At 42.7% G+C, this 17,853-nt stretch overlaps 1 protein-coding gene across 3 annotated transcripts; it reads left to right on the top strand.

The window, feature by feature from the left end:
- Positions 1–899: 899 nt before the first annotated feature.
- Positions 900–16,997, top strand: LOC120061107 (epidermal growth factor receptor kinase substrate 8-like protein 3). Of its 3 annotated transcripts, none has more exons than XM_039010669.1 (20): positions 900–1,139; positions 5,721–5,817; positions 5,948–6,018; positions 6,151–6,215; positions 6,361–6,519; positions 12,255–12,404; positions 12,506–12,582; positions 12,688–12,815; positions 13,072–13,241; positions 13,736–13,847; positions 14,298–14,371; positions 14,491–14,565; positions 14,816–14,961; positions 15,090–15,258; positions 15,355–15,386; positions 15,488–15,584; positions 15,701–15,808; positions 15,941–16,026; positions 16,224–16,356; positions 16,485–16,997. In XM_039010669.1, the coding sequence occupies exons 2-20, from the start codon at positions 5,744–5,746 to the stop codon at positions 16,515–16,517; spliced, it is 1,959 nt and encodes a 652-aa protein (XP_038866597.1). In that variant the 5' UTR covers positions 900–1,139; positions 5,721–5,743; the 3' UTR covers positions 16,518–16,997. The 3 variants fall into 3 exon arrangements, with proteins under 3 accessions (XP_038866597.1, XP_038866589.1, XP_038866606.1); XM_039010661.1 differs by having other exon boundaries at positions 12,685–12,815; XM_039010678.1 differs by lacking the exon at positions 15,355–15,386 and having other exon boundaries at positions 12,685–12,815; positions 15,468–15,584.
- The last annotated feature ends 856 nt before the right edge of the window (positions 16,998–17,853 follow it).

The following is a 17,853-nucleotide window of genomic DNA, read 5'->3' as shown; positions in this document are numbered from 1 at the left end:
GACTTCCGTCTGGCCACTCTACCATAAAGGCCTGATTGGTGGAGTGCTGCAGAGATGGTTGTCCTTCTGAAAGGTTCTCCCTTCTCCACAGAGGAACTCTGGAGCTCTGTCCCGATTGCTCAGTTTGGACGGGCGGCCTGCTCCAGGAAGAGTTTTGATGGTTCCAAACTTCTTCCATTTAAGAATGTTGGAGGCCACTGTGTTCTTGGGGACCTTCAATGCTGCAGAAATATTTTGGTACCCTACCCCAGATCTGTTGCTTGACACAATCCTTTCTCAGAGCTCTACGAACAATTCCCTTTACCTCATGGCTTGGTTTTTGCTCTGACATGTCCTGACATGTCCTGTCAACCGTGGGACCTTATATAGACAGATGTGTGCCTTTCCAAATCATGTCCAATCAATTGAATTTACCGCAGGTGGACTCCAATCAAGTTGTAGAAACATCTCAAGGATGATCAATGGAAACAGGATTCACCTGAGCTCAATTTCGAGTCACATAGCAAAGGTCTGAATACTTATGTAAATAAGGTATTTCAGTTTTTTATTTGTAATAAATATGTAAACAGTTATACAACCCTGTTTTTTGCTTTGTCATTATGGGGTATTGTGCATAGATTGACGAGGCAACATTTTTATTTAATATATTTTAGAATAAGGCTGTAACGTAACAAAATGTGGAAAAATTGAATGAGTCTGAATACTTTCCGAATGTATTGTAGCTATCATACTGACAACAGATTGACAACAGGAGTGATTTACAGGACTTTGTATGGGAGGGTCCAGGATCCCTCCTTGACAGAGACCTTTGCTCTGTGGGGATGCCGTCCTGAGTACCAGGCACACCCACAACCCTTGCCCTGGACCTGAGTATAAATGACTACGATTTTGGCATCTTCTCCCATAAGGAATTTGACACTCAGTTGAACAGTAACACCCTTATTGGATGCTTTCAATCCTATGGATCAATGCACTTTTGAATCTGGACTTTGCCCCTGTCTTTTATGAGGAAGTCTTGGTAGTATTTGTTCAGAGTTCCGCAATAGAAACCCCAGGCCTGGAATATGAACGGTATCTGGAGAAGAGAGAAATAGATTTATCCATAAATAACACAAAAAATACATTGCCGGACACAACAGGTAAGGTACCTCGAACATAGGTAGGCCTATGTTTTTTCAGTGTACTTCCTGCTGAGAGGTTGATCGGCTAATGTTTACATGATGAAAATGGCAATGAGTGTTTTCCAGTGTTACATAAAAGCTAGTAGTCTGAAAAGTAAAGTCTTTGAGCTGAATTTAGAATTCTATTACTGACTTTATTACAAGACTGACTTTTGTTATTATTGTGTGTTATTCATTAGAGGGAGACACTGGTTAACCCGACAAATAGGAAACAGAGCTGTACATTTTTATTAAATATATGGTGCTGATTGAAACATTTTGTTTTAATATAGCTGAACTTGGGTATGAGTATCTCAAATACTTATTTCTACAGCGTATAGGGTCCTTTCCCCTGCTGTAAGTTTAATTATTTCTAAACTATGTAGCTAGCCCTAATAAAGATTGAAATTGATGACAGAAAAATATGATGTGTTGCTTGCTGTCAATCCATAGTTTAACCATGATAAATCATCCTCTGATATTTGGCACTGATTAATTGTTCAATCATTGACTTTACTTAATACAATAGCAACATTTTCAGCTGCTTGTGTTGCTCTTGTTTCAACCGGTGGGGCAGATGGGAAATGTAATGGAGTTTTGTTGTTTACATTGTTCATGTGTGTTTGCACATCTCAATCATATAAATGAAGGTATCACAGAAGTTCAAAGAGCCTTGAGGTTTCTGGTTTCAAGTTGTTGTCCTTTGGGAAAAATTGCAATAGGGCAGAACTAATATACTGTAAATGACTAAACATGATTTAGGCTATGACTAAGTAAATAAGCAAACAGGAAACCGTTCACCCAGAGGCGGCGCTCCTAGTTGCCGGAGACTTTAATGCAGGGAAACTTAAATCAGTTTTACCTCATTTCTAGCTGCATGTTAAATGTGCAACCAGAGGGAAAACAACTCTAGATCACCTTTACTCCACACACAGAGACGCGTACAAAGCTCTCCCTCACCCTCCATTTGGCAAATCTGACCATAATTCTATTCTCCTGATTCCTGCTTACAAGCAAACATTAAATCAGGAAGCACCAGTGACTCACTCTATTAAAAAGTGGTCAGATGAAGCAGATGCTAAACTACAGGACTGTTTTGCTAGCACAGACTGGAAAATGTTCCGGGATTCTTCCGATGGCATTGAGGAGTACACCACATCAGTCACTGGTTTCGTCAATAAGTGCATCGAGGACGTTGTCCCCACAGTGACTGTACGTACATACCCCAACCAGAAGCCATGGATTACAGGCAACATTCGCACTGAGCTAAAGGGTAGAGCTGCCGCCTTTAAGGTGCGAGACTCTAACCCGGAAGCTGATAACAAATCCTGCTATGCCCTCCGACGAACCATCAAACAGGCAAAGAACCAATACAGGACTAAGATTGAATCGTACTACACCGGCTCCGACACTCGTCGGATATGGAAGGGCCTGCAAACTATTACAGACTACAAAGGGAAGCACAGCCACGAGCTGCCCAGTGACACGAGGCTACCATATGAGCTAAATCACTTCTATGCTCACTTCAAGGCAAGCAACACTGAGGCATACATTACATTTTACATACATTTTAGTCATTTAGCAGACGCTCTTATCCAGAGCGACTTACAGTAGAGTGCATACATTTTATTACATTTTACATACTGAGACAAGGATATCCCTACCGGCCAAACCCTCCCTAACCCGGACGACGCTATGCCAATTGTGCGTCGCCCCACGGACCTCCCGGTTGCGGCCGGCTGCGACAGAGCCTGGGCGCGAACCCAGCCCAGCCTGGGCGCGAACCCAGAGACTCTGGTGGCGCAGCTAGCACTGCGATGCAGTGCCCTAGACCACTGCGCCACCCGGGAGGAGAGCATTAGCTGATCCGGACGACTGTGTGATCACGCTTTCTGTAGCTGACGTGAGTAAGACCTTTAAACAGGTCAACATTCACAAGGCCGCTGGGCCAGACGGATTACCAGGATGTGTGCTCAAGGCATGTGCTGACCAACTGGCAGGTGTCTTCACTGACATTTTCAACATGTCCCTGATTGAGTCTGTAGTACCAACATGTTTTAAACAGACCACCATAGTCCCTGTACCCAAGAACACTAAGGTAACCTGCCTAAATGACTACAAACCCGTAGCACTCACGGTCGTAGCCATGAAGTGCTTTGAAAGGCTGGTCATTGCTCACTTCAACACCATTATCCCAGAAACCCTAGACTCACTCCAATTTGTATACCGCTCAAACAGATTCACAGATGATGCAATCTCTATTGCACTGTACACTGCCCTTTCCCACCTGGACAAAAGGAACAGCTATGTGAGAATGCTATTCATTGACTACAGCTCAGTGTTCAACACCATAGTGCCCTAAAAGCTCATCACTTATCTAAGGATCCTGGGACTCTGCAACTGGATCCTGGACTTCCTGACGGGCTGCCCCCAGGTGATGAGGGTAGGTAACAACACATCTGCCACTCTGATCCTCAACACTGGAGCCCCTCAGGGGTGCATGCTCTGTCCCCTCCTGTACTCCCTGTTCACCCACGACTGCATGGCCAGCGACGACTCCAACACCATCATTATCCCTCAACGTAATCAAGACAAAGGAGATGATTGTGGACTACAGGAAAAGGAGGACCGAGCACGCCCCCATTCTCACCCCCATTCTCATCACACGTCAAAACCTATTCCCCCTCAGTAGATTGAAAATATTTGTCATGGGTCCTCAGATCCTCAGAAGGTTCTACAGCTGCAACATCGAGAGCATCCTGACTGGTTGCATCACTGCCTGGTACGGCAACTGCTCGGTCTCCAACCGCAAGGCGCTACAGAGGTTGTGCGTATGGCCCAGTACATCACTGGGGCTAAGCTGCCTGCCATTCAAAACCTCTATACCAGGCGGTGTCAGAGGAAGGCTCTAAAAATTGTCAAAGACCCCAGCCACCCCAGTCACAGACTGTCCTCTCTGCTACCGCAACAGCTTTTACCCTCAAGCCATAAGACTCCTGAACAGGTAGTCTATTGGCTACTGTCGGGTTCACCTTGGGGTCATAATAGGGGCTGTACCGAATGTTTGATGTATTATAATAATTGATTATGCTTATGTTGTATTAATAGAAGGGGAAGGGTTATAAGACCCCTCCCTCCTTACATTTATAAGGTCATAGACTACAGATGAACAATATATATATTCATTATAAGGTTTAATATTGTTCCACAGTCTTTTCTAGTCTCTGCCTCTTATAAAGGAACGGTCTGAGAGATGTGTGACTGAGAAAGAACCGTGCAGGGGAGTGAAAGAGATAAGAGACTAGTCAGACATTCCACTATAAATCAACTTGGAGAATGGACATTTACTGCTGAGCCTTTAGATAACACTGAAACTCTTGTTTGTATTGCTGTGTATGCATGGGCTTGGTCTCATGAGTAGAAGGTAATGACGTAGGCCGTGACATAACTTAGGCTGGACTTCGGGCTTAATAAAATAACTTGGACCTTTGACTATTGTGCAGAACTTACTCGGAAACATGCGTGCTATGTTCCTGTTGTCAACTTCTGTTTGCAATTGCATTAATAAAGGTTTTTGATTGATTGATTTAAAGATATTGTCTGAATGCTAATTTCACCATGAGCCAATGATTGACAAGGAACAAGGAACGAACCCCAACACTACCCGGACTATTTGCATTGTGTTTGACTACAGTCCACTATACAGCCTTTTATAACATAATGACTGATTAAGCACAGGGTTTCTGAGGTGTGATGACTAAGAGGTTTGTCGTCATGGTTCAGCTCAGCTCTGGACACTAATGTTACTCATTCATAGCTAGGGTTGCAAAGGGAGGGAATATTACTGGAAACCTTTGTTACCAAACTTTGGTAACTTTCAAGGTTTTTATTTGATCAGATGACATCTAGTGGCCTTTTTGGGTACTTCAGATTATTACAGGTGTCCGCAATTATCTCTGGCCCTCGGTGTGGTCTCATCACATGTAAAATATATAAAATAATCAAATAATATGATAGAAAAAAGGTATAATAATAGAATGACAAAGCTGTCAAACATCCAAAATATAAACCATCAAATTAGTGAATACTATTGGTGTTTAATATGAGGGTTTCAGCATGAAATATCCATTATATATATTTTTTCCACACTTTTTTTGTTGTTGCTACGTTAGTATGTCTTTGTTGTAAATATTTTAGCGCCAAACTGATGGCAGTTGTGAAAAAAGTCAATCATTGGAGAGTAAATAATGCCATTGTTGATTAGATACTTTTTTCATTAATGCTAAAATAACTGAAGATTCCTGTAACTTTAGTCAATTAAACAGTAGCTTTGCAACCCTATTCATAACACATCCTGTATAATAACTACTGAATAGAATCATAATATTAACAACAATGGCAGGTGATTGTTGTTATGTTACTGTATCACTGGCCAATAAGGTAGGTGAAGTACCAGTTGCGTTGGCAGCAGTAGTTATCACTGTATTATGCTCTTGTGGTTGATGTTTGTGCCAAAATATTCTTGTGTGTTTTCTGTATCTCTGTCTCCTTATGTTACAGGTGTGTGACCCAGGGGTTCCAGGATGTACAGGAGTGACAGTCCCTATGGCTTGGACTCTAGCAGTTACGCAGGATCTGTCCAGTCCGTCCAGTCCAAGTAGGTGTTCTCTAGAGCTTGCACTGTAGCTATAACCTATTTTTATGGGTTTCTTTCTTGTTTACTCTTGAATATTTAGTCTCTGAAATCAAATCTATATTATGCTATTTTCTCTATTTTCTTGTGGCAGTGGCTATTCAGTGGAAGATCGGTTATCACAGATATCAAATTTGTCCAGACCAAGTGCCAAGTCAATATACAGTAAGTAAAGAGAAAAACATAATTGACCTAGAGCAGTTGAAACTGATTACCTAAAGCATTGTTTGTTATAGGTGAATGTTTTGTGAAACGCAACTATGCATACGATGTTAATCATCCCATGTGCCCCATCAGTGCAGAGGAAGGAGTATGCGGACTCTATCGCCAAGATGATGAACAAATTCCAGTACAGAGTAGAGGTATTGTTTTGGTTAATCCAATATAATGATTGTACTATGCTAATCATTTAGCATTGATAATGGTCTGCGTTTGATCACAATAGCTATGCAGTTATTTCTGTGATTCCAAATGCATGTATAACCCCTGTGTATGTCTGTTCTCCAGCATCTGTTCACCTGTGACCTGGATGGTGAGGAGGTGCGTGATGTGAATGACTGTGTTGAGAGGCTGAATATACTGGATGGGATGGGCCGGGTGTGGGGGCAGGACATGGTCCTGGAGGTGCGGGATGGGAAACTGCTGCTAACAGACATCGAGACTAAGGTTGGTGCACACACTTTATACTTGACAATAAAACATTGGGTGAGCATAGCTATACCCACAGTTTACTAACATACATTGAGTGTTGTAGATTAGAGAAAGATCATACAGGAGGTGTCATTACATTTGATTGTGTTACGAAGTGGGATTAAAATGGATTTAATTGTCATTTTTTACCCAAGACACTCTGTAATGTCAAAGTGGAAGAAATATTCTATATTTAAAAAAAGAAAATGAATTAAGGATTCACCCCCGAGTCAATACATGTTAGAATCACCTTTGGCAGCGATAACAGCTGTGAGTCTTCTTGGGTAAGTCTCTAAGAGCTTTACACACATGGATTGTGCAACATTGTGCAACACTTGTGATAAAGTGTTCAATGTCATGTTGAACACATGGCCAATAAAAGCGTTCTCGTGCTAAGTTCAACACGCTTTCTGTTCCTAGATGGGCCATTTTAGTGTGAAAGTACCTGTTAAATTAGTGTTATGTATTGACTTGGTACAACAATTTGTGTCCTTTTTGTTGTTTTCCTTTGTAATAATCCCTCTGGTGAGATATGGAGTCTGTTCCACTCTTGCAGTAACTGTTTGATTTCGCATCACTCTTGTTGTCAGTCTGTTGGTTTAGGCTTAGTCCTTTGCCTTTATCGTTCCAAGATTCCAGATACAGCTGCATCCTTTAACTGAGCCTGCATGAGATCGTGTGGAGACCGCCGGTCTGTAACTGTTCCCCCACACCTTGACAGCTCCTCTTGCACTAATGGCCTTAGTGTGACCGCGGACATCCAAGTTAAACAGTCATGCTGTTGTGCCTGAACATTACTGAGTGTTGCTTTTACCATCTCAGGTGAGTGTTTCTCGGTGCATTCTTCCATGTAATGCTCAGCATGCAAAGGAGAGCGTGACAGAAAGTCTGTGTCAATGTTTACCTTTCCAGGACGATACTTCAGTGTGAGATTGAAGTCTGACAGCTCCGCCACCCAGCGATGACCGGTGGCATTCAGTCTCGCTGTAGTTAGTACATATGTCAAGGGGCTATTATCCCTGTACACTGTCACAGAGCGAGCATAAAATAGGTCATCTCGGAACCGCTCAGTCGCTGCCCATTTTAGGGCCAAGAATTCCAGTAAAGGGGATAGTTTCTCTCTGCTTGTGTGATAGTGCAGGAGCCATATCCAATGAATCAGGTTGCCACTTTGTCGTTGGTATAACACACCTCCCAATCCCTCTTCAGAGGCATCAACGTGCAGGATAAAAGGGTCCTTGAAATCTGGGTAAGCAAGCACAGGTGGATTAGTCAACACACTCACCAAGTGTTCTAATGCTCTCTGGTGGGCATCCTCCCATATAACTTTCTGGTGGGGCAGAGCCTGTCCCGACTGCATAGCTATCTAGGTCATTCGCTTCCCGGATGCTGGGGTCTCCGACTTCACTGCTAGTAAGTCATAGAGACATTTTGCATGTTGTGAGAAGTTCTTACTTTTAGCCCATGTAGTACCCTAGAAACCCCAGTAGTTTCACATGTTTCCCAGTTATTGCACTGCTACAATTTATTTAGTATCCATTCTGTAACCTTTAGTATAAATAATTTTTCCTAAATAATGGACTTCATTCTTGAATAGGTCACACTTATCAGCCCTGAGTTTAATACCCCATTGATTTTGCTGCCTGAGTACGTAAAGGACATCTTCCACATGTTGAAGAAAATAACAGAAAATAAGCACATCATCCAAATATGGAATACATATCTCTTATACCCTCTAAACTTTCCTCCATGCTTCGTTGGAAGACAGAGGGACTGTTTGATAAGCCAAAGGGAATTCTGTTCCATTGACATAAGGCCCAAGGAGCAGTGTATTTTCTGGACTCCTCTCCCACAAGGCCTTGGTGGTATGCCTATCCTTTAAAACTGTAAACCATAAGTTTCCTCCTAAACCATCAAGTATTTCCTGTATACGGGGTATGGAATGCCTGTCTAGAACAGTCTTCTTGTTCAATCCCCTGTAATCAACACAAAGTCTTAAACACCCATCCTTTTCCGTACACAGACCAGAGGTGATGGTAATGATGAAGTTGACAAGGGGCGTGGCACACCATTGAACCTCTTTGCCACTGGTATGTTATCAGTCAAGGTTATCGGCATTTGGAGATGTTCAATGCACCCTATGTCCATGTCACCTTAGGCAAAAATGGCTTATTCCTATCTGAGCATCTGTCTGACTAATTCTTGTTGTTCTTGGCTCAAGTGCTGTACATTTACAGGTGGGTCCCACCACTCTATATGACTGGTGTCAGGGCCAGGCTCCAGTGGGGATCTGTCATGAGTCTGTGCTACAGTAACCTTTTCTCCACTGGGCACAGGAACTGGGTGACACGCTACCACTCTCTGTAATGTTCCTATCACTGTTTGTCATGTTTGGTAGTATTCACTACTGCAATGTCAACTTTTCAAGATGGGCATTTTGATGTTTTCACGACTTGACTTTGTAGGTCCAGGCCCCAGGTCACTCTCACGTCCGGTTCAAATAACACAATTTCATCATTGAAGGGGGCCTCTCTTGGGATACAGGGACGAATCCATTTTGTTTGTCCACCTGGAATGACAATGTCACGTCTGCATGCTGTAAGCAAGCATTTCTCTGTGTACATTCCTCTGAGTGCTGATGCAGATTGAGTAGAGTCTTTTCTTTGCCCTGTCCTAGCTTAAGTGCATTTCTTAGCATCTTTACTGTATACATCAGCTCAGAGGGCTCATTGTTACTTTTTGTTCTTACTATTTCTTCAATATGGGAACCCTCAAATATTTTCCTGCAATGACATCAGCTTTGGGATCAAGCAAACTAAAAAAAATGTCCATCCAACCCAGAAAGGGAATTTCAGTGCCATTGGCTACTCTCAAATCTGGTTTCTCTGTATTGTATTCTCTGAGGTTCTCTCTCCCTTTGCACTGCAGCCTCTGCAACACTGGATGGAACTAGATGTATCTGAGGTCACTCCCCGTTCCATGGTTGTGACCCCCAGACGTTGGCTGTGCGTTGCTCCTGATTCTACACCCTACTGCCCAATGCCTATCACTGCCACATTTGTAGCAATGCTGGCAAGTCTGTTGACCAGTCCATAACAACTTTTGCATTTTCTTTTCTCTCTGTTGGTTGTATTTGATTTTCTGTTGGAGCGATTTCTGTTGAACTGTCACCCTGGCCCTGTACTGACTGTGCTAATGATGCTACCTGACAGGTCAGTTCTTTGATTGCTTCATTGCTCGCATCAATTTTACTCAGGAGGGGATTGTATTTATTTTGTTTTCGGACTGTGGTCTGTGGGGGCTCTCCCTGTGCACATTCCTCCCGGTTATCCTCACTTTGTACTGCATTAACTCTGTTGGGTGTGAACTTACGTGAAATCCTGGCCTTTGCATGCCTTTTTCATTGCCCTTGGCAATTTGCATTTTCTCAAGCAACAGTTCATCACTGGTGTTAATATTCTGGAGATGCATGCTCATCTCTGCCCTGATGTTACCATTTGTTAATCAAATAACAATGGCCTGCAGGCATTGGCTCTTGACTAACTGTGCCATATTTCAGTCCTGACTGGGCACGAGCTAAGGCTAATAACACTTTCTGTCTCATGTCGAAGACTCGGACTAGGAAGTCCAAGGCAGACTCTCCCCGCTCTTGTGTTGCTTTAGTCAACTTCTGATACATTTCAGTAGCATCCTTCTCTGCATAATGTGTCCTCAAGATGTGCCCTAGAGTGTAGAGTGTCATGTCTGTTTTTCCCTCCAGATAACTCCTCATCTTAAGCCCTGGGCTCACAGCTTTGATTACTGCTTCTATCATTTCTAATTCACTGTATCCTTTTCTCAGTCCATTTTCAATCTGATGTTCTAGGCTGTTGAAGCTGAGCTGAGGAGGCCCTCCCACCTCTTTTCGTCCTGCCGCAGCTCCTTTCTCTCCGCTGGGTTCACTGTCCATTTGCGTCATTGGCACTGACTGGCTGGAACTTGTAGGCAGACTTTTCGCAACATCCTCCGAGTCCGATATTCCTTTGATTTCTTCTTTCGGTTGAAGCTACCAAGACATTCCCTCATCCTCTGATTCCATTAAATCCTCATTCTCACAGTAATCCTCAATCAGTTTGCGCAGTGATGTGCAATGGCTCTTTCCTTTTACTTCAGAGTCATCTACACCTCCTATTCCAGAACAACAATTGTCTTCAGTTAAAGCCCATAAACTCTGTTCGATTTTATCCAACAACGTTTCCCTCACGTGGCAACAACAACAATGCAGGCAATGGCAAGATAGCTCAAATCCGTTTGGTGGTTAGCCAGCTAACGTTAGCTGGCTAGCTACTCTCCCAACGTCTCTCACTCGTTGTCCGTTCAAAGAATATGGGCCGGTGCTAACATGAAAATAAATCTCAGCAGTGCCTCCAAATGTATTCCCTTTCTATGAGATTATAATATTTTCTTCTTTATTTCCCATGGGCTTCATCCGAGTACCCCCTAGTGGCTGGAATACAACCATATTAAGCCCTTTACACTTAGCCCCATGCCATTTATTTTATCCCATTTATTTTTTTATCCCCAGTCTTTGCCAATGTCAAGCATATCCATACCATGATGTAGCCACCATCACTGAGGCAGTTACTCAGTGATGTGTTTGTTGTGTTGGATTTGCACCAAACATAACATTTTGCATTTAGGTCAAAACGTTTTATTTTTGCAGTACAAGTGCCTTGGTAGCATATTTTGGAATAGTTTTATTCTGTATATTTGCATTATTCTTGAATCTTTCCACTCTGCCATTTAGGTCATACTTTCCTCCCATTACAGCCAATGAACTCCGTAGCTGTTTTAAAATCACCAATGGCCTCATGGTGACATCCCTGAACTGTTTCCTTCTTGTCCTGCAGCTCAGTTCAGAAGGTTGACTGTATCTTTGATGTGTCTGAGGGGGTTTAATACATCCTCCACAGCATAATTATTAACTTGACCATGCTTAAAGTGATATTCAATGTCTGATATATTTATTGTTACCCATCTACCAATCACTGCCCTTCTTTATGAGGCTTTGAAAATCACCCTGGTCTTTGTAGTTGAATCTGTGCTTTAAATTCAATACTTGAATGAGGGACCTTACAGATGCTGTATGTATGGGGGACAGAGGAAGGGGTAGTCATTCAAAAATCATGTCAACCCCTATTATTTCACACAGTGACTCCATGTAACTTATTATGTGATTTGTTTAGGAACATTTTACTCCTGAACTAAGGGCTGTAGTATTTAATCTGTAATGCTGAACCATTACAGATTCCGCAATAGATATAAAAGGTAATTTTATGATTGAGCCGACATGCAGCTTTTACTGTAAATGTAGTCTACTCTTAAGCGGAAGCGTTGCCTTTAAATTTTAATCACGCTGTAACGCTGAACTTCCGCGTTGTGCATTGAATAGAGCCCTAATTTAGTCTTGCCTAAACAAAGGGGGGAATGCTTATGCAACTACTATATTTGAGTTATTTAGTTATTGTAAATTTGTACACGTATGTGTAACTTTCTTTTCACTTTGACATTATGGAGTATTTTGCGTAGATCAATGACAAAAAAAATCACAAATCTAATTCAATCCCACTTTATAACGCAACAAAATGTGAAGAAATCCAAGGGGGTTTTGATTCCTGACCTACTATTTTCTCTCCCTCTCCCCCTCTCCCCTCTTCCTGTGTGGGGTTCAGGAGGAGCTGGAGTCCCTGGCTCTGAGCAGCATCATGGAGCTGAAGGCTGTGATGGACAGCTGTGTGTACAACTCCCTGCTGACCGCGACCGTCAAGGACCGCAGCAAGAGGACCACCAGTGTCTTCATGTTCCAGTGTGAGGACCTCAGGGTGAGGAGACTGTTATGCATCCCTGAACCTGTCTCCAGACTGTATTAGGACCATTATGTTTCAAAATGGCTGTGCAAATGGATGTTAGTGATTTATTTCAGGCCGATTTCATAAAACGGGACCTAGAGAGAGTGCTCCCTCACCAGAGAGATGAAGTTAGCAATCACAGCAACAACAGGTAACAACAAAACAGTCCAAAACAACAACAGTGCATTTAAAACGGTGTAGCTTACCTTAGTATGTGCTCATTTTCTTTGGGTAAACCTCTTTTTATCTCTAGCAGGAGCAATCTGGAAGTTATGGCTGGCCATCAAATTGTTAGGAATCTTCAGAATGCTGTCCCACCACCTGAGCAGAGAGAATGGACTCCTCCCAAAGATCCCTCAGCTCAATGGAGCGCTCCGGACTATGGTAAACCAATGGCATACTCCAACCCAAAGTAGTTATAGGAAACCATTGATCAAGAGGACTAAGGTTGTAACTTGTGAGGTCAGAAGGGCTTGCCTAGATCACTGTAAAAAAAACTCAAGGGTTTGTTTCCTGTGTTAATGACAGATAAATAGCTTTAGTCAAGGTTTGGTCAAATATATTGAAAACAATAAATACTGTATTTATAAATCTGTGGGAAGTGGGAAACCAACCTGTTTCACCCCTATGTGTTCAATAGATGAAGATCCTACACCTGTACCTACGCCTACACCGCCCATGCCCAGAGAAGAGCCCCTGCCTCCCAGGAAGGAAACACCAGTTCAGCACCTCTTCATGGAGGAGGAGCCTGAGCCTGAGCCAGCCCCTGTCTCTCCTCCACGCCCATACACAGAGACTGATAGGAATGTGGTCAGTGCTCTGCCTCTATCATTATATTATTAATGTTAGCAGTACTGTGGATGATAGCTTAAAGGGGCAATCAGCAGTTGAAACAATAACAATGCATTTGTCCTGCCACTGTTCCTGTAAAAAGCTGATGGATGGGGCGGGAGAAATGTAACCACTCTCAAATTCATAGACAGAGCTGTGGATGCAAGGACTGTCCATCCGTGATATCAAAATAATAGTTTTAAGCATGTTTTGAGGCTATACAGTGTTTGTTTACATCTATTTTGTTTAAAAACATTGGTGTAACAAGCTTATATTATGGGTCCTGAAGGGGTGTGGCAGTTGAACTAAGCTCATGAGGCATTTATAAATGATATTCTTCAAGAATCAATGGATATATATATCATGAATTTATAAGTCCAGAAATTGATGTAGCAACTGCAAATTTGCCCTTTAAGGTGAATGTAGTGGTTTGCATATGGATATTGTTTATCATGTTCTCTGTTTTTCTACAGGACATCGTGAATCATGTTTTCAATGACATTGAGATCTTTATGGGCCAAGTCGCTGCTGCAGCAGCCAAAGCCGAGAAGAAAAAAAAGAAAATGAAGAAGAACAAGGATAAAGGTGCGTGTTTCTCCTTATTCCAAAGAAGGCTACACCAGTGGTTCAATTGAGCCAGAGCTACCGTATGGGTATAAAGTTAAAGGTATGATAAACCAAAGTAAGGAACTCCCACATTTTGTAACAAAGCAGAGGGCTCCGTATAGCTCCGCAATGACATGATTGGTTGACTGTAGGTGGGGGCGGTATGTTGGGGGCGGGAGGTCCTGTATAAACCCAAATCAACTGCTCTGCTCTGTGAAGCACAAGAAGTATGAATACACTGATTTCTGCAGACACCGGATTGACCATGCAGAGCCTTTCATTTGGAATAACCTTAACATTTATCTTGCCTCCCCCACCTGAACCCCTGGGGATATCCCATATTCAGGTGCAAGATGGCAGTAGCAGTGGGGAAACTGATCTGAGGTTTTTGTATTTTGATGCCATTTGTTTTTTTGTTTAATTTCCAAGGCATTAAAGGCATGCCACCAGCAGAGGAATTTGAAACCTGTCTCCAGAAAATCAAATGCGGGTTCAACCTTCTGGTGTGTATCAAAATATCTCAGCTATTTTGCTTGTTGTGTTGTACACTCATGATGTAATACATGCTAGTCATTTAATCTGAGAGCTTAATCAAGTACCTTTGGTCTGTTCACTGTGACAGGGGGAGCTCAATGGAAAGATTAGTAATCCCAGTGCCCCGGAATTCGTCCACTGCCTCTTCTCCACCCTGGCATTTGTAAGTTACTCCTACTGCTTACTCCATCTTTGTTTTCTACGCAGCTCTTGACCCACCCATGAACCTTTTTCAACGTTGTGTTTTGAACCAGCCTAAAATAATTGACAGTACATGATACATCTTCCTATCAATGAGTTCAGAAGGCTTGTTTCCCACCCGTAGTGGCAAGTGCTGCTGTAGAATCAACTGCTAAAACAGTTCAAACTCAGTTACCTGACCACCTACCGCTACCCCCTCCCTTCTCCTCCAGGTGGTGTCCCACAGCCCTGAGGAGCTGCCCCCCACCATCGTGGCGCCCCTGCTGAAGCCTGAGTGTATCCGTCTGCTGAGTGAGGAGGCCACTCCTGAGGAGGACCAGCTGTGGCAGTCGCTGGGAGACGCCTGGAACGTCCCCAGGTGGGACACATGCATCACACCACTCATCAATGGGTATCTGGGAATGGGGAGTTACTGTCAGTCAGTGGTGCTCTGTGTACTTCCATACATTTTGACAAGGGCTCCCTGTATCCCTGATGTCTTAACAGTACAAAATGGCCAGAGGATGATGAGGACATCCCTACCTACACTCTGGAGTTCTATGATGGTTGGCAGCCCCTGGAGTTGACCCACTCTCTCCCAGGGAGAGAGCCTGAGAGAAGGCAGCAGAGTCAGAAACAGATTCAGAGTCAGAGTCCACGCTCCACCCCTGAAAAGGTATTTGTCCAGTGAGCTGCATCTTATAGTTCTGTACCGGCTGGGTAATTTCAATAAGGTTTTTTCAATAAGTTCTTCCAAACTTTTCCACTGTAGAGATCGGCCCCATTCAAGCCTCCACCATCACGGTATGCATTATCAAAGTATTATATACAATTTAAAAGCCATGTAATGATTATGTATATATGCTGGTCTGTGTGCGTCTATAGATCTATGTATGTGTTTTCAGTCCAGATGAGCCAAACCCCAGTTACATGCGTGTGATGTATGACTTCACTGCAAGGAACAACAGAGAGCTGAGCATCTCCAAGGGAGAGGTGGTTCAGGTGAGCCTACTCAACACTACTACATGTTAACAGCACTTTGAAGTCTGTCTGCCCGCCCGCCCAACAGGAGGTTTTGACAGAAGAGTGTGTACAGTATGTGCTCTGTGCATCCACAGCTACTGGACACGTCAAAGAAATGGTGGCGAGTAAGGAGCGACAGAGGAGAGGAGGGCTTCATACCCAACAATGTACTTGAGTCACAGGACAAGGAGCAGGAAAAGCAGGCAAGATACCCCAACACTCAGCAAAACTTCATACTGTACAGCCTGCTGTGTGTTATTATGCTGTGTATGCTCCATGGGTATGGTGTTTACTGTATGAGTATGTCATTATAAAGACCTTATCCCCCCTGTCAGGAAACCAGTGGTCCTCCCTCCCTAACCAAGAGGTCCAAGCCTGACCAAGTGAAGGCCTGGCTGGAGTATAAGGGCTTCAGTAAAATGTAAGAGCACTCAAACTCAAACTCCCAATCACAATAGCTATAGCTTAGTGATCACTGTAGGCATACATGTAATTTACAACTACTGTAGTCAATCACAAGTGAGTATGAGAAATGACAGGATAAGTATTCTCTTTTCCCAGATTTGTAAAAATGTCTCCTTCACTTTCTCTCCTTCCCTCCCTCTCTCTGTCTATCAGCACGGTGCGCTGTCTGGGTGTGCTGAGTGGCTCTATGCTCCTGGGGATGACGAGAGAAGAGCTGAAGATAGTATGTCCTGAGGAGGGGGGGCGGGTCTTCTTCCAGCTCCAGAACATCAAGTCTGCCATGGCTGTAAGTCCCACACCACCCTGGCTTTAACTGTACAACTGTTGATTTATATTCTTGTACATGATGGGTAACAAGCTGATTTCTAAATCCCAGTCCTATTCCTGACCTTTGTTTTTTTCTTTCCACTCCAGCTTGCCAGTGAGGTAAGGCCCATAGAGCCTTAGGAGGGGAGGAGACGGGAGGACCAGAGAGTCACAAATGTGTCGGGACTTTAAGTTTTATCCCTTTTCGCTGTGCAATAGAAAGATTCTGATTATAACTACTGAAAACACAGAGTAAGCTGAGTTTATTTAAAAGTATGTAGCGTGGAAGTATCAAAGCTCTATATTTTTTTGTTTCATTTAATAATCCAATATTTAAAGAAAGAGTCTATATATATATTCTGTGACAGCAGTTAACTTCAATACTATATTTAACCATATGTATTCTATAAAACCAGTGTTGATGCTACTTGATTCTATGATTGATCTTGAGGATTTTATTAAAGTCACCATTTCTACATGCATAAATTAATGTTAAGTGTTACAATACTTTTTCTGTATAGTATCGTGTTGTTGATGTAATGTAATCAATTGACATATATTTTACTTCGGTAGTGCTATGTATGGACACTTCAATGAGTAAATCACATTATATCAAATCAAGTCTGTCTCTATAATCTAAGCATGTATCTCAATGTTGGAACTGTCTATCCACATACAGTACAGTACCAGTCAAAAGTTTGGACACACCTACTCATTCCAGGGTTTTTCTTTATTTTTACCATTCTCTACATTGTAGAATAACAGTGAAGACATCAAAACTATTAAATAACACATATGGAATCATGTAGTAACCAAAAAAGTGTTAAACAAATCAAAATATATTCAAAAGTGAATTTGTGGAATTTCTTTCCTTCTTCATGCGTTTGAGCAAGGTAGGTGTTATATACAGAAGATAACCCTATTTGGTAAAAGACCAAGTCCATATTATGGCAAGAACAGCTCAAATAAGCAAAGAGAAATGACAGTCCATCATTACTTTAAGACATAAAGGGCAGTAGCAAAAACCATCAAGCGATATGATGAAACTGGCTATCAGGAGGACCGCCACAGGAAAGGAAGACCCAGAGTTACCTCTGCTGCAGAGGATACGTTCATTAGAATTAACTGCACCTCAGATTACAGCCCAAATAAATGCTTCACAGAGTTCAAGTAACAGACACATCTCAACATCAGCTGTTGAGAGGAGACTGCGTGAATCAGGCCTTCATGGTCGAATTGCAGCAAAATAAAACACTACTAAAGGACACCAATAATAAGAAGAGACTTGCTTGGGCCAAGAAACATGAGCAATGACCGGTGGAAATCTGTCCTTTTGTCTGATGAGTCCAAATTTGAGATTTTTGGTTCCAACCACCGTGTCTTTATGAGACGCAGAGTAGGTGAACAGATGATTTCTGAATGTGTGGTTCCCACCATGAAGCATGGAGGAGGTGTGATGGTGTGGGAGTGCTTTGCT

Source organism: Salvelinus namaycush, chromosome 2 (assembly GCF_016432855.1).
Source record: "Salvelinus namaycush isolate Seneca chromosome 2, SaNama_1.0, whole genome shotgun sequence".
In the NCBI taxonomy this organism is placed as follows: Eukaryota; Metazoa; Chordata; class Actinopteri; order Salmoniformes; family Salmonidae; genus Salvelinus; species Salvelinus namaycush.
Note: the sequence above shows the minus strand (reverse complement) of the source record. Positions and strands in the feature narration are given on the sequence as shown.

Excerpts from the sequence above, each read along its gene's own strand:
- LOC120061107 (XM_039010661.1), top strand. The coding sequence starts at position 5,744 with ATGTACAGGAGTGACAGTCCCTATGGCTTGGACTCTAGCAGTTACGCA. Across the intron at positions 15,259-15,354 it reads CACGCTCCACCCCTGAAAAG|AGATCGGCCCCATTCAAGCC; the intron begins GTATTTGTCCAG and ends TTTCCACTGTAG. Across the intron at positions 15,387-15,487 it reads TTCAAGCCTCCACCATCACG|TCCAGATGAGCCAAACCCCA; the intron begins GTATGCATTATC and ends ATGTGTTTTCAG.